General features: G+C 29.3%; 1 protein-coding gene across 1 annotated transcript; it reads right to left on the bottom strand.

Annotated features, from left to right (window-relative positions):
* Positions 1 to 207: 207 nt before the first annotated feature.
* Positions 208 to 20,996, bottom strand: LOC143252026 (NF-kappa-B inhibitor alpha-like). The gene is made up of 6 exons (XM_076503561.1): positions 20,781 to 20,996; positions 14,951 to 15,542; positions 5,009 to 5,114; positions 4,298 to 4,553; positions 3,197 to 3,285; positions 208 to 2,681 (listed from the first exon to the last, which is right to left on the bottom strand). Exons 2-6 carry the CDS (start codon positions 15,529 to 15,531, stop codon positions 2,394 to 2,396), a joined length of 1,320 nt encoding a protein of 439 aa, XP_076359676.1. The 5' UTR covers positions 15,532 to 15,542; positions 20,781 to 20,996; the 3' UTR covers positions 208 to 2,393.
* Positions 20,997 to 22,814: the final 1,818 nt, after the last annotated feature.

The following is a 22,814-nucleotide window of genomic DNA, read 5'->3' as shown; positions in this document are numbered from 1 at the left end:
GAAATGGAAAATATGGTATTAAATCACCTATTCTGTTACTACATGGTTATTAGAACAGGATTGTAATGTTTTGTGCACCAATGAATACAAAAAAAGCTTTGAACTGTATTACACCCAGTTATTCTCTCTAAATTGTGAGAAGTGTTATTTAGAAAATAGAAGGATATTATTGGTTAAAATAAGATTTTAAGAAACTGTTCACAAGAGTAAAAAGATTCAACAACAATATTTTATTCATGAGGATGACGGAAAGCACAGACACTACTTAGTTCCAAAATTAGCCCTGTTAATGTTCAACATTTAAATACTAAAACATGAAACTTAACTACTTAATATTCAGCAAATAGAAGTTGACATTTTGCATGAGTATGCCATGTTGTATCAACAATAAAAACTAAATACTTAAAAAACCCTAATATTTGTAAAGGTACAGTTATAAAAAGAAACTTTGGTGGTTCTGTTACTTGGTACACAACGTTTTCCTTCATTAACTGTTAGAATGAACAACTAAAACCAACTGAATGGTTAGACGAGCTTTCTGTACCAAACCTGGTACTTAGAGAGTCAAGAACATTTACATATAGTTTCTCCAAATGTGAAACGTATATAAAACTAATCTGAATACAATTTAAATTGAAAAAAAAATTGAACACTCCTCCAGAGTTCAGTATTTATTACACTATGTACACTGTGCAGCTATTTATGTACACACTGTTAAAACAGTGTCTTCTACACTTCATAAAAACTGAAGAATGTCTTTACTGAAATTCTTTTAAAAAATTCTAATTACACTTTAATGTTAATTTCGTGCTTTAAAAGATTCTTAATAATTCATTTTAACCCTAAAACTTCTTTAACCACTTGGATGAACACTAGGTATTCAAAATTAACTATAAAAGGGTAATAAAAGAAAAACAACAAGCACCATAAACTACATGAATGGTGGTTAGTTTTTCAAAAAGAAGAGTAGTAGTGGATTTTCCTTTATAAGATTGTTATTGTAGAGTTGAAAATTTTACTTGTGAAAAATAAAGTCTTAAAAATAATACCACTATAAATATGAAAAGAACTCATTGTTAAGGTTGATTGCTTGCACTTAATGTTTTCAATCTTGTAAACAAATTATGTTGTTTCCTTTGTCATGCTTTAAAAAATACTTCTAATAAAATAAATATTAATTTCCGACTGTTATTTCTAAAACAATTTACATATCTATTTTACAACTTTTCCAAGTACACTTTGTTTATCAGATGATTAGGTACTGTGACTGATAGTTATAGTTCAAATTCCTATTAAAAAGGTATTAACAGACTTTGTACTCTTATTCAAATGTGCATAACTAGTAAAAAATACAAGCGAATTTAGTTATGAATTATGTTATCCATTCTATTAACAATTAATTCTATATATACGTTTCTGTAGATCTCATAATTCAATTATTTGTATGTATGGTAGAAATCCTTATCCTACTTAAAAATGTCATCTATCTTCAGAGATGAGCATTCTACTTTACATCAACTAAAGTGACATTTACAAATTAACAGCATGCATGCACACACATGCAAATACCTACATAACAATCTACAATTTGAAATCTGCTATTAAAGATGTATTCCAATTTGGCATTTCATTTTTACACAACTGTTTTATTAAAATTGGCTTTTATTTTTCAACCTACACTTTCAATAAAACATTAGGTATTCAAATAATATTTCAGGCTTACTAAATTCTTCAAATAATTTATAAATTAAAGAAATTCACTTGCACAGTAAAAGCAATTACAACAGACATAAGAGATATTTAAAATGGGATGTGCTGAGAAAACTTAGCATCATTGAATACACACACACAAACATACAATTGTGTATTAAAGCTCTTTAAATAAACAGTGTCATGCAAATATGTAAATTAAATACACAAAGCAGCTTTTTCTATGAAGAGAAATATCTTATTTCCTTGGAACAAAAAAACTTTTACAAACCTGAAATAACTATGAAAATCAAATGAGAAAAGCTGAACAATAAAAAACAAATGATAAACCACACTACAAAAAGTCTTTATAATCTAGAAGAGTTCATAACTTCTGTATATTTGTTGGATGTTTCTCCTATATTATTGGATGTATTGACCCTTTTCTTTCTTTTTTTTAGTTGTTCATACAAAATATTTTCACCTACAGGCTCACAACATATGTCAAAAACATATACAAACATTTAGTTCATTTTTGTAGTTGTGTAGAGGAATGAACATTGTTTCTGCACACCATTAAGAACTGAAGGTCACAGTTTTTATAAGTAAAGCAAATATTCATTACTATCAACAAAAAGCTGCATTACGGCAGTACAAGAGAGAAATGTAACAACAATCAAATACAAGCATTCTACAGAGCAGAATTACACTGCTCTAACTTCATCTCCAGAGGAATCGCTGTCAGAGTCAATATCACTTTCAGGTGGTCTTCTTGGCTCTCCACCATGATTTTTCAAAATAATTACAATGTTTTTCAGTTTAGAACATGTAGGTTCTAGTTGATACATGCTCCATGCTACATGTAGTGGAGAATGACCAGCATAGTTTTGGATATTGACATCAGCATGACATGTATTCAGAAGGAACTGGACTAGATCATCTCTCTGGGCTTCGACAGCCAAATGTAAAGATGTTCTTCCACTTTTTCCTTCCTGTTCAAAATAGCAAAAAAATTTCAATAAAAATTTTATTTTAAAACACAGCCAAGTTGAAATTGAGATAATGTTTTAGTTTCTTTAATACTTCAAACAAGTTTCTTTTTCTCAGTAAATTATATGTAATAGATAACTGTAAATACTAAAAAATATGACAAGTACAGTATCTAAAAACTGCAGTAGCCACTTAAGATTCTACACATACAGAACTGGACTGAAAGTGCTAACAGTGACTTGCCTACTACATAGCCTACCTGAGCACTATTTTAATACTTCTTGCAACATAACTTGAAAGTGAATGTGTTAATTACAGAGAAACATACACAAGTTGCAAAATTTCACTGAAAATTTAAAAACTGGAAAAATTAATTCAGCTTTACATTTATTTTGAAATAACTATTGTATGACAACAAGAAAGAATTCATGTAGTTCTTTGCAAGGAAAGAACAGGAACATAGATAAAAACTTGTAATAAAACAATATTAAAATATTCATAGAGCAAAAATTCTTACTTTTCCATTCACATCTGCATCACACTGGACAAGATATCTAATAACATCCATATGACCTTGTTGCACTGCTAGATGGAGGCAGGTTTGACCTTCAGAAAAGAAAAGCACATTTATTCTGAATCCTAACAATTACAAATCTGTTCTGGTGAAATTATTAAAAATTGTCCAAAAAAGTTGTTTATTTACACTAAAGAATGTTAAATAACCATGTTTACAAAACTATAAAACACAACTCTTGCATTTTAACTCAATATATTTAGTTACAAGGAGAAGAAAATTGTCTTTTAATATTACTTTCATTCTGATTAATTTAATGAAACTAGTTTACATTAAGTGTTCCTTCAAATGATTGTAAGATGAAATGTTCTAAAGTTTTCTTTCATATACTACAAAATATACAATAAAACACTACAAGGTATTAAAAAGTATTACATGGAAAATGAAGCAATTTTCACATTTATTTCAAAACGTTATGTCTACCTATTTAAAGGTAATACCAATGATTCATACATAAAATGTACTAAAAACATGGATAAATATTTAAAAAACTCCAAATGGGAAATACTTAAGAGAATTACCATAAACTGAAGAATATTTTTCAGTTTCCAATTTCCACATTAAAAAGCACTCTACATTGTTTAAGTTAAAGTAAAAAAAATAAATAAAAAATAACAATCAACATAAAATGAATAAATGACCTATTTATTTTGCTGCCACAGGAAAAACCCAAAAATTAGTACACCAGTCTAGCCTTTGTAAAATAGTTATAATACATGTTTGAAGCTTATTTTATCAAACTGCTGCTAGTAGAATATCAGAATAACATTGTACATTTAACCCACATACATACCATTGTCAAAGATACAGCCTCATTTTTATGACACCAATAATTTGAGGATATAACACATACACGTATTGCTTAATACAAGCATGCCATAACTTCCTAACAACTCTGAACACACTTTTAGACTATACTTGTATAAAATTCATGCATGTTTAGTAACATTTCCCACCTATAGTCACTCAACATACTTCATCATATAACATACAAGTTTCATTAGAATAAAATTACACTGGAACATCAAAGTAAAAAACACCAACCTTCATAATTTCGATGTTCTAAAAAGTCTGGACTTAAGTATTGTAAATCAACTGGATACTGCAGGTTTGCTTCAATGACCTCATTCTCTGTAACAGGTGTAGTTAATGCCCTGAGACATTCCATATCTCCTCGTTCGCATGCTATATGAAATGCTGTGTTTCCATGGCGATCCCTCATGTCCACTGTTGCTCCTGCCACAATTAACCTCCTCACTATTCTATACTGACCAGTGAGAACAGCTAGATGTAATGGTGTCTAACAAAAAACAAAACAAAAAAACTTGGTATGATAAAACCTATAAAAACCAGCTAATGTTAACTACAACAAAATGATCCTTAATAGGTTGTAACATATATGCAGGGGTTATCTTTCCACAATAAAAGAAAAGGAAATAGGTACATTTTAGTTCAATAAATTTCAGTGCATAAAAGCTAGGCACTGTAACATTTTAGAAACATTTGTAAAAAAAAAAAAAAAAGAAAAAATATTTGGGAAATGGGTATTTCTAAATCATGATTAGACATACTGCATCTATGCACTTGAATATCTATTGTTAACCCCCCTTTTAAAACAAACTTATATTCAAATGAATAGATAAATGTCAACATTATATACTTTGTCATTCTTTTACAAAATATCTTAATTAACCCCTCCCCCAACCACACCAATAGTTTTACTAAAATTATATTAACATAAATACTTTTGCTTACCTGGGATAAATGATTGAAAATATCTAACATATCTGGATGCATTGCAAAACGAATAAGTGTAAAGCTTATTTCAACTGTTTCTTGAACTATAGCCAAGTGTAATAACCTGAAATAAAAAGGAAGATTAATTATTGTTTTGAAGTAAATTTTACATACCAGGAAAAAGTATTTTAACAGAAGTTACTGAAAATGTTTAGCCAAAATTGAAAAAAATATAGTCTTCAGGAAAGAAAATTTGTTTTGAAATATATGTGGCTTGAGACTACAGGTCACAGTGTATACAAGAACTACTACATTTTTCTCTCTCTCTCTCTCTCTCTGTCTGAGTATAGTTACTGGTAATACTTCTATGTTTAACTGTTTGAAATTCTATTTAAAAATATCAATTAAACAAAAGAAAATTGTTTCGCATGCTTTTATGCTCTCTTTCTGGATGTTAAAATTAAAACATAACTATTGGCTTTTTATCAGTGCAACATGAGCACATGCATACATACTTTAGGAAGCATACAACTAGTATACATGCTCAAAACAGCAATGTGTACAATTATCATGTTAATATGTACAATAAACACAAGTATCTGAAATTTCAATATTTAAATATTACAGTAGTATAAATAGTAAGGATGTTTACAGCTACCACCCTCTTTTAATACAATACTTGTAATTACCATCAGCATAAAGGACAAGTTCAGGAGAAACCAATACACAATGTACAAATGTTACATAAATATACTGCTTATATTTTTGTTTCTATAGCATAACCATTTGATGGTATTTTTCTACTATCTAAAAATGGCCTAAAATTTTAACACTGTTTTTGGTAATCATTAATTCAAAACAGAATAATTTACATTATAATAAAACTTTCTTTTTCTTTTATTAGATGTATATAGTAACAAAGATTATAATATATTTACATAGTGCACTCCACAGCCCACTTTGACAATAAAATAGGTCAAGGCCACCAAATTCAATAAACATTGAACAATTGTATCCACATGTTAACTGCATATTTGAAGTTTCTTGTAAAGTACCAAAATAACTGAGCACATTGTTTTAAAAATTCTAAAAAATAAATAATACACCACTAAAAGCTGATGATTGTATAGAAAATGATGCTTTGGTAGCTAAAGTTAGTTTGCCCAACTAATATTTTAAAACTAAAACCAGGTTTCTAAAAGAAATGAAAGTATTAACTTATCTGACTTAATAGTTTCACATACCAATTACCTTACTTATATTAGTATTAAATTTTTGAGGTATCATAATGCTACAATTTAATTTTATATTTATTAGTAAATGATATATAATGCAAGAATACTAATAATTTTTAGCCTTATATTTTTAACCCAAGAAAATTAGACTTTGCTACAAGAAACAACCAGGGTCATTAGAAAAAAAAAATCTACAAATATAGAACAGTATATGCAAAAGATATAAAACTGCACTTAAGCCTTACAAATTTCTCAATCTAAACAGATCATGATTTAGTGATAATTTTTACTAATAAGCAGGTCTCAATCTTAATTTTTAAAGCCAGTGGCAAGTGCTTGCTAGTTGCCCCCCCCTTTAATACCCACTAGCAACAATATTACTCTTGTGTATTGTCAATTATTTCATATATTAAATGTTAATATATATACAGCACATATCCTACTGTTATAGATAAATGTTATTTTCAAATGTTTTTGAAAGTCAAAACTCAGTTACATCAAGTGTTCTTAATTCAACTATTTCATAACAGTTAAAACATGCTTGATTTGGGAAGAAACTACTATATCTAGGCCAGGAGCACCTGGCTTGACAAAGTGTATGGTCACCCCATACTATATTAAAATAGGGTTATGCCAAAGACTAATTGAAGGATTAGAAAACAACAGGCCTAACATATGTATTAATCATAGAAAAGTAAGAGAAATATTGAAAAAAAATGTGTAGTTTACATGCTTTCCTTTTTGTTTTTTTAACTTTCAATGAAAACGCATTTGAGCAGAGCATTTTTAACCATTTAAAATTATATTGTAAAGGTTTTTTCATCCAACTTTAATTGACTGGTACATGGTAAGACAAACAATAAAATGAGCTGAAGCTATTTTCTTTCTATATCCACTTCATGATGGGGGGGGGGGGGGGGACAAAACTGGTATAGAACCAGTAAGTGAAATGTGTTGCAAGTGTAATGAAACTCAACATGAATCTGCATATTTTCCTTTTAGAATAAGTTAATAATTTTGTTTGAGGTCTTCCACATTCTATTAATAAATCTGGAATAATAATGAGCAATTTGCTATTCTTAATCTTGAACCCTGATAATGCTAAAGTCTACAGAATAAAATAGGATATAAGGAACTTCTTTATTGTGAGAATGCATGGATAAACATTTGTAGGTAAACATGACTAGATAACTCTGTTGTACTGGCCTTTTTCTCAGTAGTTCATTTTCTATGTATTTTGTCTATCAGTAAAAGGTAAACTGTTTATCCTGAATAGATCTATAATATTTCTTCAAATGTTTGTCTAGGTAAAAAACTACATTTACTATTACTTACACCAGTAACTCCCTTGAATATGAATCACTATAAAACTTACATTACAGGATAAAAACAATCTTTCAGTAATTCGCACAGCAATTTTTACACTTACAGATTGCTGTATATTATATATACTGCCATATTCTAACTGTAGGTGCACAGTTGAGAGAGTGACTGAACTACAACTTTGTACAAGGTGTCATTGAACATGCACCACTAGTATTTGTGTAGTCATTTTACCATACACAGCTGATGTTACACCAGTTCCACAAAAACTTTCTTCAAATCTTTGTCTGGGCAAAAAAGTACCTTTAATGTTGCTTATATTAAGTGCAAGATATGATATTCAGCATTACTGAAAACATGCATTTTTGGAAGTTCTAGATGTTATAAAAGTGCAATATACAAACTGAAATGGAGAAAATTGTTGTAAGTCTTCTCATGAAGATCACCTTCCATCCCAACCTGTCATTGTTCAAGATCAGTTCACAGACATCTTGATTTTTGTAACACATCTGATTTCTTTTCGTGCAACAATTTTATAAATTTTTCTGAAATTGCCCCATTTTTTGCAGGTATATAAAATAGACAGTTATTATGGACATTCCCTCTTCTGTATGGATTGATCCAATGGATCAAACCTGTGAACACTTGGTTTAAGTTTTTCTATTTGTTGGTAATTCTTCAAGAAAGCATATAGCCTATTTTTCTAAGTAGATAAACTGATGTTTTTGAAGAAGTCATTCACATAGAAAATTCTTCAGTCCATGTAAAAGTTTAAAACATTTGGTCATAACTATTTTCATGAAAACAGACAAAGCATCACACAATGATAAATTTTGTCTGCTTCTCTCCCACTGGCAAATAAAGTAATGCATTTTATAAGTACAAAGTACCACAATTATTTATAGGTGAATCTCTCAATTTGTTTTCTTTTGTTTGAATTTTTGAATGAAATTTAGCTATTCTGCAGCATTCATAAAATGTTTCTACTTGTAAACTAATATAGAAATTTGACAAGTTCAGGATCAAAATGTCTTGTATTAATTTGTAAGTTAGTCATTAGTAAAATAAATGAATTTTAAATTTGGTGATATTAAGTAAGCACAAGGAAAATGTGAATATTAAAAAAAAATCAACATTTTAAGTTCAACTAAAGAGGGTACAATTTTAATATCTTAAGACATTTTTTCACTCTTGATCCTCTCATTTCCTATGAAACTATGTAGTCTGGCTAACTATAAAACAAAAATAAAATTATCATAACTTAATTTCTTACAGCATCAATAATAAAAATAACACGAATGTCAAAAACGAAAATCACTTAAATTAATCTTTTTCTTTTCACTAATTGCTTTTTCATTATTATTCCAACTATCCAATTTATTGAAATATTGCCACAGTGATTTCACCATTATTTTAGAATAAAATAATGTTAATAAGCATAATTAGTATTTAATGAATATAATCAACTAATCAAAATATTAGCTATTACTACTATTACTACCATTGGTACAACTGTACAGGATATGATTTGTGCTTATATACAACTCACAAAAGTGAAGGTGTAAGCCTAGTGGCAATTAGTTACATAATCTGCTATAATAATGTCTATTGTTTCTATTTACCTTGTACACCTAATTAATAGTTTAACTTTAACTTAACATAATACTTACTATAAATGTAATCTAGTAAGGTTATTTCAATAAAAGAAAGTGCAGCATATTAATATTTATTGTTCTTTGCTTGCCTGAGTAAAATACCAACAGCTGCTTAACTTGCTCATTTAACTGCGTTTGTTAAAAGTACTAGTCATGAAATAGCAATGATCTAATAAAATATATTGAAGTCATTAACCCATTTACATGATTGGAACCTCTGCTTAATTATAGCTACTTCCAACTTTACTATAAGCACTGAAAGTGCAAAACATAAGCCTAACTGTTGTCATATGCTGCTTAAACACTGCCTATAACAGCAAGTTACAAATTGAATTGCTCATTTCTCAGCATGTTTCTACATTCTTCCAGCCTGAACTGCAAAATAAAGATAATAATTTCAGCTTTGTTCAATAGTAATCACTTAAATGCTTACAATATTTTTTATACATAAAAAGTCATTTATTTTTTCAAACATTCACACCACACTGACAATGAAATTGAGGAAAAAACAAATAGATTAGTGATTTTTAGTATATTATTAATAATACTTTAAATACCATAATTTCGATATCAGAAAAGAGGTCGTCCAGTACCAACTCACGTTTTCTTACCAAATAGTAAAAGTTGTATTATCTTTGTTTTTCAATGATTGGCACAAATTTGTTCAAAGTGCATTATATATTTAGCTACTACAAGCTATGACAAGAATCTGTTAGTATCATACAAACTCTGAAAGCTTTTAACAAAAAAAAGTTAGTTTACCAAATTTTAAAAGCCTTTAAAATTTGCAGAGAAACCAAGAGAAAAGTATTGACTATATTTTCAGCTAGTTTCAAGTATTCGTTTACACTGCACGTAAGATATATTTTCAAGATTTTAGGACTGAATAACAATCTGATGGTGCCTATAACATTAAATAATGATAAAAAACTGTCAAAATAGGAAGATTGGTCTTTTAAAATTAGCTAACTGATGAGCCTAACATGTTAGAAATTAGCGAATTCTGTTAATTACCAAATTTCTAGACAGATTTGCACACTGTATCACATGTTGCACACTGTATCACATGGACTATTTTTTTGTCTGCCATACCACAGCTCAACTTCCAGTTCTTTTTACATTTCAACTTTTCCATTGTTTTCGAAGCTTTGTGTGCACTTTTACACAAAAGACTGTACAGCACAGTTAACATTCAAATTGGTAGGGTCCATACATTGCATAATATTGAATTTGTTTTTCTCACTATTATACCCAGGTTTTATAACTTATCATAAATTAAATCAAATGTATTAAATTTTGAATACAAAGGTAACTCACAGCAGTAATCAGTGGAATTACCTGTAATACTGATGACAGTCTTATAACTCTTGTCATTAAAATCTGTAACGAACTTGGTGTACTCTAGTTGGTAAATAATTCAAAGAATGTTTAAAATGTACATAAGAATCCCCTCTATAAGTTGGAGAATAAATACAGAATGAAATAATTTAATGAAAATTCAACATGTGTTAGTGCAGGAAAAGAACTGGAGAAGAAAATCCAATTCATTAAATTTTGCTACACAAGAAAAACTCATTGTATAGTATATCAGTCAATGAATGTGGAGACTTAAACAGCCTTGATTTAACAGGATGATACACCAGCTTATACTGGACCTGAAACAAGAAGGCTTAGAAACTAAGATACCAAAATTATTAACAAATGAACATTTAGTATAGTTCAAGAGACTATAATGTTAGTCACAAACCTAGAAGCAGAGCTATAAGAATGCATATGAAATATTTTAGTTAATAAATCTGAATATACAGTTTTCTTAGCATTTAACTGTATTAAAAAAAAAAACTTTCAGTTATATTTCAAGAAATGTATATGTGCCCTGTTGCATATTTTACTGTTATGTACAGTGATTTTTTAATCACTCTTCCTTTACAAACTAGCAAACATTTTGAAAGAAAAATTAAATAGCAAAGTCATTTTTAAATTATTTGATACTTTCCCAAAGTAAACTATTTCCTTAGAACAAGATTAAAAGTTTGGCCATCAATACAGCTAATTAAAATATACTTTCTTTACATCTCTTCTTACAAAGATTAGAATGCATTGTTTCATCAGTTTGGTATTCTCACTGTTAACATCTCTATTCTCACTGTTATAATCTCTAAGATATCCAAGGAGGTTTGGCTAACTTAGAAAAAGTTCTGACTGTTAGTCAAAGCTAAATAAACAGTATAGTACATTTTAGTGTTCACATACATTAGTTATTGTTTGAATCATTATCTCTGAAAAAACATTTCTTTAGAAGTTGTAATCTTGCTCTTCCTAGTACATCTCTTTACCAAAACTATATTACACTTATATTCATCATGTGATGTAAAATGCAAATTTTAATATAATAAATATGTTTTAAAAGTAATTGTAGAAAATTCACTTTCAAAGCATGCAATACACAAGTGTGAATGTGTTTAATAAATTCTGTAAAATGGATGCGAAATTTTACAACTACAGTCCTACTCCACAAAATTCCAAGTTTAGCTTTCAAAAGTAAAAGTTTGGTTGAAAAAAACAAAACAAAACTGAATGACTGTCATTTCTAAGAACCTGAGTACTACAATGTTACCTATTTGATGCAACATGGTTTCTTTAAAAATAAACATTGAAAAAAAAAAATAATGGGAAAAACACACCAATACACTGAAGAAATTCTTATTAAAATCACACAGCTTATAGTAAAAAGTGTTGCTTTAAACAAAGCAGAAGGTAATCACACAGCTTATAGTAAAAAGTGTTGCTTTAAACAAAGCAGAAGGTTTACACGAATAATTTTCTCTTGCTCATAAATATATTTTACATAATAAATGTTAATCCCAAAAGTGGTTCCCCCGAAGCACGAGTTGTTTTCTCAAAGGGCTTCACATTTGTCAAATGTATAAACTACAATGGCAAGCTGTAGTTGCTTCAAATGTCAAGGATAACTCCCAGCACTACCAGTGAAGTTTGCTAAAGCCAATTTTCCTGGAAGAAATTCCTCTCATTTATTTATATTTTTTTTATTAATAATCATGCCCTGCAGGTGAAACTGCATTGCAAGCTCTCCAAACATTTAAAAAAAATTGTACTATTTTTTTTTTCATAAGATGGAAGACTAATCCTGAATAATTTTGTTATCACAGTTCCATAGATAGAGAAAAATAAGTGCTGAGCTGGCATTCCCTTTACCTTATACAAGAATAAACAGGTTGCAAAACAGAAAAGTAACAGTAATGGTCAATGCATCATCTCTAAAATCTGAAGAGTTGGACAAAACTGACTTGTGTAGAATCTTTCAATTTAAAATGATGTTGTGAAACCATGGTTACAGGACACTAATTTGAGATTTCATCTTAGAAGTTTATAACATTCATTTGCTTAACTATTTAACTGAAAGCATATGAAAAACTCAATGGGCATTGAACTCTTAACCATTTTATAAATAGTCTTAATATGGGTAAGTGATTCTACAAGTGTTCACATTAAAGTAAAAACTTTGGAATATAGAATTAGGATAGTTACACCTCTCACACTTGTTACCTTGTAATGATGACAATGGAATGAAGTTATTTGGTTTCTGTCAAAAGGTATTTACAGCTAACTGTAAATAGAAACTATCAATAATGAAAAGCTATGTAGTATTTACTTTTACCTTGTCACACTGGTGGAGTTCTAGCTATTAGTTTAACATTTGTTTTCAGAAATATGGTGAATAGGGTGGAAAAGTCCCATTATAACAGCCTACAATGCACTATTAATTGTTAATGATAAAAATATTTAATGGGTTATTGAGAACCTATGTAAATACGTTTTTTTTTTTCAATAAGGAGTACATTTTATACAGCATGTTTTACATGTTAATATTAAGTTGGCATTTCGTTATCTTAATTCTCCAATTACTAACTTACTTTCACCCACCATTCACTACTACAAATAATAGGATCTACATATTACATTATAGAGTAATTTTATACTTCCTGTTAAAATACTCTATGGAAAGAACTGACAAACAATTGGGTGAAACCATCTATTTTCTGTGTAACATACACATAGGATTCCAATACAAATTAGTGTGGAGTTAACTGCAATCATATGAAAATTATAACAATCTTGAACAAAGGTTAATCTATAAAGATAACATTTTGCATTTCCAAACATACTACACATCTTCCTACCACACTGAGCTGAAGGGCTGCTAAGTATTTGTGCAAAAATAGCATAAAAATATCATAGCTATAAATTATAATTGGACCAAAAAACAGAGGATGGTCTAAATGTACAAACAAACAAAAAGGAAACAGCTGTAAACCAAGGTGCCTTGAGAAGGTAAACATTCCCCCCATAAGGGCATAAATAACTAGGTCTCATTTCAAGATGTTTATCTTTCATCCTAAGTTCTTTCTTAATGCCATGAATGCATTTATTTGACATACTTTTTGTGTGCCTTGTTTAATTACAAACAAAAAAGAAATCTGCTGAACTTTGTTCAATTTACATAGCTTCTACATTTCTTTTTTTTTTTAAATATGATATTGGTACAAATTCAGAACATTGAAAAGCTGAATATTTTATTGTGGTGTTTTTAAGAAATAACTAAAGATGCTTACTGGTTTTTTTCATGCCTTTCTACATTCTTATATAAAACTTAACAGTTTTTATTCAACCAAACTGAATATTTTACATTTATTTTGATTCAGAAGACACTGCACACAGTTTAGTTATATTTACAATCAATGGTATACAATGAAAATTATAACGGAGTTCACTTCCACCCCCCCCCCCAATCAGTCAATGGGTTTAAGTTACTATTCATAGTAAGTTTTAAACTCAATCATTCACCCATTTCTTTTAAGCAGTTTTCCTCCCTCAATCACAGTTACTTAGAAAGACAAAATAAACACTACCCAAAGAGCAAGCAGCCTTGCCAGAAAAATAAAATTGTTTGTTTGTTTTTGGAATTTTGCACAAAGCTACTCGAGGGCTATCTGTGCTAGCCGTCCCTAATTTAGCAGTGTAAGACTAGAGGGAAGGCAGCTAGTCATCACCACCCACTGCCAACTCTTGGGCTACTCTGTTACCAACGAATAGTGGGATTAACCGTAACATTATAACGCCCCCACGGCTGGGAGGGCGAGCATGTTTGGTGTAACTTGAGCGTGAACCTGCAACCCTCAGATTATGAAGCGCACGCCTTAACGAGCTAGGCCATGCCGGGCCCCAGAAAAATAAAACGTAGAGTTCAAGATGACCTAATTGAACCTACATCTTGTTGGATGATTAAAACAAACAAACAAACATTTTTATATCATACTGCAACACCCAGCCAGGCACTGCAGAATTAGTCTTAAAATGTCTGAATAAACACACTTATTATTCAAAGTTATTTACATTTGAAATAACGTGTACTGAAAGTAAAAACCGAGCTAATGTTTTTAAAATTCTCAATTGAAGTATTACTCATCATAATAATTTTACATGTTTTTAAGGGATACTCCATGAGCACAGCTAGAAATCTTGATGTACATGTATAACGAACAACTAAAACCTAATTATTTATAGAGTATTTCACAGGCTTTCAAAAATAGTATTCAGCAGGAAAGCCTTTATTTATCCATTGCATATTGCACAATGGTTTCCTTATACATTATGACAAACTAGCCGAAAATGAATTCAAGAGATTACTTGCACAAACATAAAAAAAAACTGGAAATTAAACTTACGTGTCTCCATCTTGGTCTTGTTGAAATGCACTTTGCCACTGGAAATCTTCAACCACAGTTTCTGATAAATGGGGTGTCAAAGTAGTTTTTTCTTTCGAATAAAGTGCATTATCTACATCAGATCCCAATTCAATTCCTAAACCACTATCAAATTTTGTACAAACATCTACATCTTCACACTTAGTTTCAGATTCTTTTTTGAAATCAGAGTCAATAAAATATTCATGATCTGGAAAATGTAAACCTAGTTCTGAAGTGCCAATTGACATTCCACTATCAAAAAAAGCATTGTCACCTTGTAAAATGCTACTTGATGACTGAAAACTTGTAGAGCTGTATCCTGAATCAAACACAGTTTCATAAGAAATGGATGATAAACACTCATTTTCATCACATAAAACCTGATTTGAAACCATTGTCCTTTTGTACCCTGTTTTATATTCTTTTTGAGGTGAATGATGCGAATGACTGGAAACCACACTGCGAGTTCCTTCTGAGCGAACATGTATACCTTGTTTCTCATGGGGAACTGAACTTTTTTCTTTCTCACTGGAAACTTTAAATTCTTTTGATTTTCTCATTTTGTCACAATCTGAAATAAATTACACCAACAAACATTATAAAAGAGTACAATGCATGATCAAACAAATGCTCATTTAAAAAACTACTTATACCACCAAACAAGTACACAACTTGTTTGGCTTAGCTTTGCACTAAAAGTATTTTAAGATAATGTTTGGAACCCTGAACTTGTACTAAAGTCAAATAAATCAATAAATAATTGGAAGTAAAATTGAGAGATTCTTATTGAACTATTCCTAACTACTTCATTTACCCCCTGTTATATTTTTAACAGTAATTTAAAGAAAACATTTAACAGCTCATCCTTGTCAGAGTACGAAAATACAAAATCACTACTAGGGTTAAAATGTAGTTTTACCTAGTAGGCGACTCATTCTATGTAAATTGGACACATCCTTTTAAATTTCTGGGTGTGTGACATGATTTGAAGGTGCAATTATTTAAAATAACTTGTGGAATTGTGAGCAGAAACATACATTTTCGAAAACTGTATGGAAAGAGGAAAACAAAACGATTCCCTGTCTAAAGCAAGACCCACAAACAAAAACGAAATTCACTGCAACATTTTCATTATTTTTACTGTAATAATGCTTTGTATCATTAACAAGCCCACCTAGCTGTCACAGTTCATTGCTTGTGGCTATGCATGTTAAAATAAGTAATACCCTTGCTATGTATATTTTTAGGATTAACAAATGGTATATTTTGAATGTTTGAGCTTTCAAAAGCACTAATTTGTATAATTTATTAATAATATTGCCCTGACTACTATTTTATATTTGATTAAAAAGGAACAAAATAATTGCATATAGTATAAAAATACATTATACAGAATAGTAATCATGTTTGTACATTAAGTTTTTTTTTTAAATTATGTACATGTATTTGATAAATTGGGCATATCCAAATAGGTACATACTATTAATTTTAAAAGCAAGAGCACCCTATTACAGACAATTAAGTGAGCTGCTGCTGACTTATGAAAAACAATGTCTTAACATGGAATTGCCAATTATTGAGACACCTAATAAATACAACACAAAGAGCATAGTGTAACACTATCAGTTTGAATTGAAAATAAATCTTTTTGTTTTAAACAAACACTGCTGATTAATTAAACACCTTAAAGAAGGTGGGATGGGGGAAGTAAAGAATATACATAGGTGACCCCTTTTTTTTTTTCAACCTTAAAATTAGGGTTAACATGTGCTTTATAATTTATACTTGTTTTACTCAAACATTCTCTTACACACTAAGCATTCAGCACATTTTTAAAGCAATAAATATCTAATAGGGCATGATCAAGACAGAGCAAGTAAAAGTTGTTAAGAGCACTTAATAATCAAATTTGAACATATCAGCTTACAACTAATATATTGAATAACATACACAAGATATTAAACAGTGTTTGAGAAGTTCGACAAGTCAAATGACATACTACTACAGATGAAAAATACAGAAAATTAATTCAAAATTGTGATGTGAATAAACCTTAAATGAATACCTACTACACATGATAGTAGAATGTATTTGCATACAAATTGAGATATACACAAGGCAATTGCAAATTAAGGTCATATATGAACATAATACTAACATAAGCCTTTCCCAAAACTGAAAAGAATGTTCAGAATATTAGTTTATTTTAATAGTACTTCAAGTGTTCAGATACAAGGTAACAAATTTTAAAAACAAGCAAAATGTAGCAATAAGCATTTTTTGTGTTAAGAAATACATATAGCATTTAACATACTTTTTGTTATTAATCTTGCAGCATTTAAATTAGTTATTACATAAGAAGGAAATTTTTTTTCAAATAAATGGATGAAACTAGCAAAGAAAGTTACTATAGCCCTTTGTTCGATCTAATAAATTCAATAAAAACTTTTGGTTGAACTGTTATAGTAGCAATATTAAGAAACACTCCAAAGTCAAAATTCTACAATGATTCATGGTTCAACATGCTAAAACATAGGGGAAGGGGAGGTGTAAAACAAAAACAACAACAAAAAAAAGACATGTTTCTAGTGTTATAAGTAATTAAAAATATTTGATAGATTGCATGTTGGAGATTTTATTGAGTGGCAAAACTGAATAAAGATATTATGGATAAATACGAGTTTTAGAATCTAAGCACAGGCCTGTTCTTACGAAAAAATTACTTCTCTGAAATGTTAATTTTTTTTATCTAACTGATATGATGTGTTCAGTAACTCTGAATTAAAAAAACAACAACAAAATTCTGTTGGATAGATATACTATGCTAATTTTGAAACATACGTCATGTTTGTTTTTTTTTTAGTTTAATATATCAAACAGTATGAAATTGTTAAATTTCAAAACACCATGTACAAGTAAAATGAACCAACTGGCAGAAAACCCCACTTCGTTCAATTATAAAATTACATAAAATTGACAAATATTGATTAAGAATGAATATTTACTATAAATAAAGTAACTTAAACCAACTAATGGAGTAGAAAAATACAATAAATAAAACATTAAGTATAAACAAACAATAAGTAAAATGTAATTTACTGAACCAAACTAACAATACATGTATGAATTAGCCAAACATATTCAACAGTAATAAAAATGTTAAAACATTAAATGTTATGTTATTGAAAAACTGCAAAAATATTAAAGATTCTGTAAACAAGAAAAAACCAATACTTTTCTTCTCTCTAAACTGAAGCTACAAAGTTATCTTTATAACTTGAAATAGCAGAAAATTATTTCAGTATTTGTTCAAATAAAAACAACATACAATTAAAGTGTATGGTACTAGAGCATAACAACTGTAACAAATGAACCTCAGATTATAATTTAAAAACAAGATAAATGACAAATTTACATAATTTTGGTAAGGCTAAGTTAAAGTATTTTCATGCTTAGATCTTTTATTACAGAATTAACAAGTACTTACAATGGCTATTTCTTATGCACTTTTAAAAAATTAAACAGCTAATATCACTACAAAATAAAATAATTGATTAGAGAGCTCAACTAACCACTAGTTTCCAAAATATGATTTCTCAAATACAATTAACTAATCTTAATATCTAATAACAATACTGGACTTTTTAGGGTCTGATGTGGCATATAGGCTACATATTGACTGACATATCATAATTCTTACTTTTAAAAGTAATATATTGTTTATTTTGATATTTATTTCAATTTACTAATAGATAAAACTTGTTGACACTGAAAAATTGCAGAGTATACTCACTACATAAGCCATACAATTAAAAACCAATCATTTTCTACTTTTTATTTAAAAAGAGTATCTCAGTGTTCCTTAATACATTGTGTTTTATATTATTAATTATCTATGATAGAATTATCTTAATTTTCACACTATATTCCACTCAAATATTTCAAACATACTGGGTATTATTGCACACCAAATTTGCTAATACCATGAAAAGGTTTGCAAATATCTATAAAAGCTGAATTTTTCAATGGTAAATATACTTGACAAAGAAACCTGATTATGTTTGAAAATTTCTATAAAAACTGGAGCTTCTCTCAAGAAAGATTAAGTGTTTCATAAAAATTTCCACATTAAACCAATGTAGGCTTAAGAACTGACTAAACAGTCAAATGTTTTAATTTAAGGCAGTGTTTCTCAATCTGGTGTTTCCAAACCCATGAGGGTTTGAAAGATAATGGGGGTTTAGAAGCTTTATGTAATTAAATAATGCAGAATGGGGTTCATGAGGAAAAAATAATAAATCGGATCGTTGGTGGTGAAATGACCTGGAACCAACAAGTTCATCCATGTCGCACATGAAAACTAATAATGGTAAATCTTTTACAAATTATAAAAAAAATCAAAAAAAAATCAATAATTTTCCAATTTCTTTCAAACATAACAAGATTGGCAATCAATTTTGTTTCTATAGCAATATTAAAAAGTTTATTTCTTTATGCAAGTTGAGTAAAAGTAAAACCTTACTGGAGGAATTTTTATACATAATTTATCATTAGGAATAACATCCATAGAGAAAAGAACACTATTTATTCCAAACTTAAAATAAAATGGCTAAGGTTTGGAAAGAACTCTTAGTAAAATACTTGTTTTAACTATGGATCACCTTTAGAACTGAAACCAAAGCCATTTTAATTGTATTTATATTAATTTGCTAATTCATCCTAGATCTTTTCTCTAATATTGTTATAACTGGGTAGAAAACAAGTGTTTAAAACCATGAGGGCAAGATCACCAATATAAATATACAATTAAAATGTATTCAATGACTTGTTCTGCATTATTTAGGTATTTATGTATGCAATGGATCTTAACCTAAAAAAATACTACAACCTGCAAGGAGTCGTATTAAAACATGCCACAGAAACTAATCACTTAATTATAATATGTAGCACAGTTAGCCCTCATGCAGCTTTGCACAAAATTCAAAACAAACCACTTATAAGATGTTGTTAATCTAATTTCATTATTAAGCCACTGAATTACTTTCAGTGTTACTGTTAAGACAGCTACAGCCTCACAGAAAGGTCAATAGTGCAAGTAGTAAATATTCTGTAAACAAACTTTCAACCAGTCTATGTTACTTTACAGATAAATAAATTTACAATTACAACAAACTAAAAATATCAAGTAATATCTGTATTGTAATATTATTCCTTACCCATCTAAGCAAGTCAAATGTAACTAAGTTACACTAAAGTATCAACTAATATAATAATTAATATATAATGAAGTGCCATTTGGCCTGTTACTGTACTTTCTTCGAACTGAATTTTAAGATTGTACTTGCAAATTCACTCTTGTGAACAATACAAATTTAAACCTACCCTTTATTGTTTTTACCAAATCGTTGATTTTCCCTGGTATATCACAATCACTGTTAAACTCTGTAAAATGCTGGTACTAGTTATACTCGGTAAATAATTCCATAAAACAATCAATCATCCTGTTCAAAACATAACTGTTCTTGTGCAGTAGATAAAACCTAGCCAGTCCTTCCTAAACTAAATCTTAAGTTTGTGTCTTCTCATCTTATTAATACTATCTCCAGAATATAACACAAGAAAATAAAAGAACAATTCTAGGAATATGATACACTATACGAACACATTTTATTCTGCTAAACACAAGTAACTGACCAATAAACTATGCATTACCCACCAAAGCCACTTAGGCTTAGGAAATTAAGTAAAATATGTAACAGTTTATGTACTTTACTAGTACTAAGGTACCGTTGTCGTTTCTATCACTTACCAACAAAATCTGCAGTACAGGACGCTTTAACTTCGAGTCTCCCTTTTACAAACAAATGTTCAATAAGATACTAAATCACGAAAGAGCTTGCCCGAAACGAACAATATTCTCAAATGTCATACAAATCTTAAACTACACATCACCATAACTATCCAACGAAATACTTAAGGCTAATAAATATGGGAAACCTCTTTCGGGAAATTCCGACTTGGAGTTATTCAATATACATATCCAATAGGAGTTTAGATCAGCTCTCACGTGACAAGGGACTTTCCTTACATGCTAAGTGCGTTCCTATAATTTGTACACCTTGCTTAATGTTTCATTAAACACCCCATGTCATAATCTTATCATCTGACACGGGATATCCCTTATCTTTCTTCTTTGTTTTCAGATAATGTTATTTTAACCAGTTACACTTTGAAACATTATTTTAGAATATTTATTTTACATCTATATCTAAATTATTAATACATCGCATTTAATTAGAGAGTTGATTATTATGGGATTAAGTTTATAGTAGAATAAATCACTCGAAGTTTTAAATACTTAAATGTATCAGATGTTCAAAAAACTAAAATAATTTTATGAATAATTCAAATTTAAATTCATCAAACTATGATATTCAAAAAACGTTTCGGGATTACGTTATACAGTGTTGGCTATTTAAATGATAAATCTTTAGTTACCGCAATCGTAAATAATATTGTTTTATTTTATTTTGATGTTCCAATAACAATAATATTTGTCATCTGTTTGTTTTTAAACACGAAGTCTATCTAAGTTACCAGTTTCTAATATAGATATATGCAATATGTCATTTTGTTCCTTCTATAAAGATTTAGACACACAAACGATCAATTGTGAATCACGGTAATATTTCATTAGTATTTTCACTTTCATTTAAACACTTAATACCACTGCATGTTTATACGATTGACGTTTTTCTGCAACTAGGTGTGTTGTTTTCTCTATTGTTTTTGTTATCATCTTGAACCTCTGTTACACAGATTTCAAATTTTTCGTGCTACAAGTAAAATTTCATTTGCATTTATTCCCCAAATAATTTCCGTGATCATTTCATAAATTAAATCCATGAATGACGCTATTTTCAAAGCTAAAAATATTCATATAAACATGTGAAGATTTGTTATTCGGCAATTAACAACCATACCATATTCACCAACGTTACTTAATAGTTTAGACACCTGTTGGCAAATATGTGCAAAAACATTAAAACTATTTCAGAGTCATCCAATGCAAATTATATGATGAACACGAAATAGATCGAATTTACTCCTGAAACGAACTTCTAATAAGTGTAAGGGTGTATTTTCCAAGAATATTGTCAAGTGTCAAATGTCTATGAAGTGAAAATGCTTAAATTGTGAAGAAATCCATTGTTTCAAATTGTAAAGATAAGCGTATTTTTAAGCTTATATTTTTAATGATAAAACTTAAGAGGAATACGCATTGCTATACGTTTACTAAAGTAATGACATTTTAAAGTGGTTCGATATATATCATAGTTTGGTGATTACGATAGAACAATATATTTTATGATAACGTTTGGGAAGTGAAATTTGTTTGTTTTTAAAATTTGCTCAAGACTCCACAAGGACTATCTACGCTAGCCATCCCTAAGCTAGCAGCGTAAGACTAAAGAGAAGATAGCTAGTCATCATCACTCACCGCCAACTCTTGGGCTACTCTTTTACCTACGAATAATGTGATTGACCGTCACATTATAACGGCCCCACGGCTGAAAGGACGAGCATGTTTGGTGTGAATGTAGATTCGAAACCGCAAAGCTCGGATTAGGCGTTGAGTGCCTTAACCATTGGGCCATGTCGGACACGGTAGTGAGATACATAGTAAAAAAATATTTTCTTCTAATTATCGTAACTATAAAGACTTAGTTCATGAGCAACAAATCCTGTAAGTGAATTTATTACGTATGTGAACGTGATATGTTTGAAATTTTAAATAACTAACGTGTTTAGCATAATTAATTGTTTTTAGCAAAATTATATA

The sequence above is a fragment of the Tachypleus tridentatus genome, chromosome 6, assembly GCF_004210375.1.
Source record: "Tachypleus tridentatus isolate NWPU-2018 chromosome 6, ASM421037v1, whole genome shotgun sequence".
Taxonomy (NCBI): Eukaryota; Metazoa; Arthropoda; class Merostomata; order Xiphosura; family Limulidae; genus Tachypleus; species Tachypleus tridentatus.
Note: the sequence above shows the minus strand (reverse complement) of the source record. Positions and strands in the feature narration are given on the sequence as shown.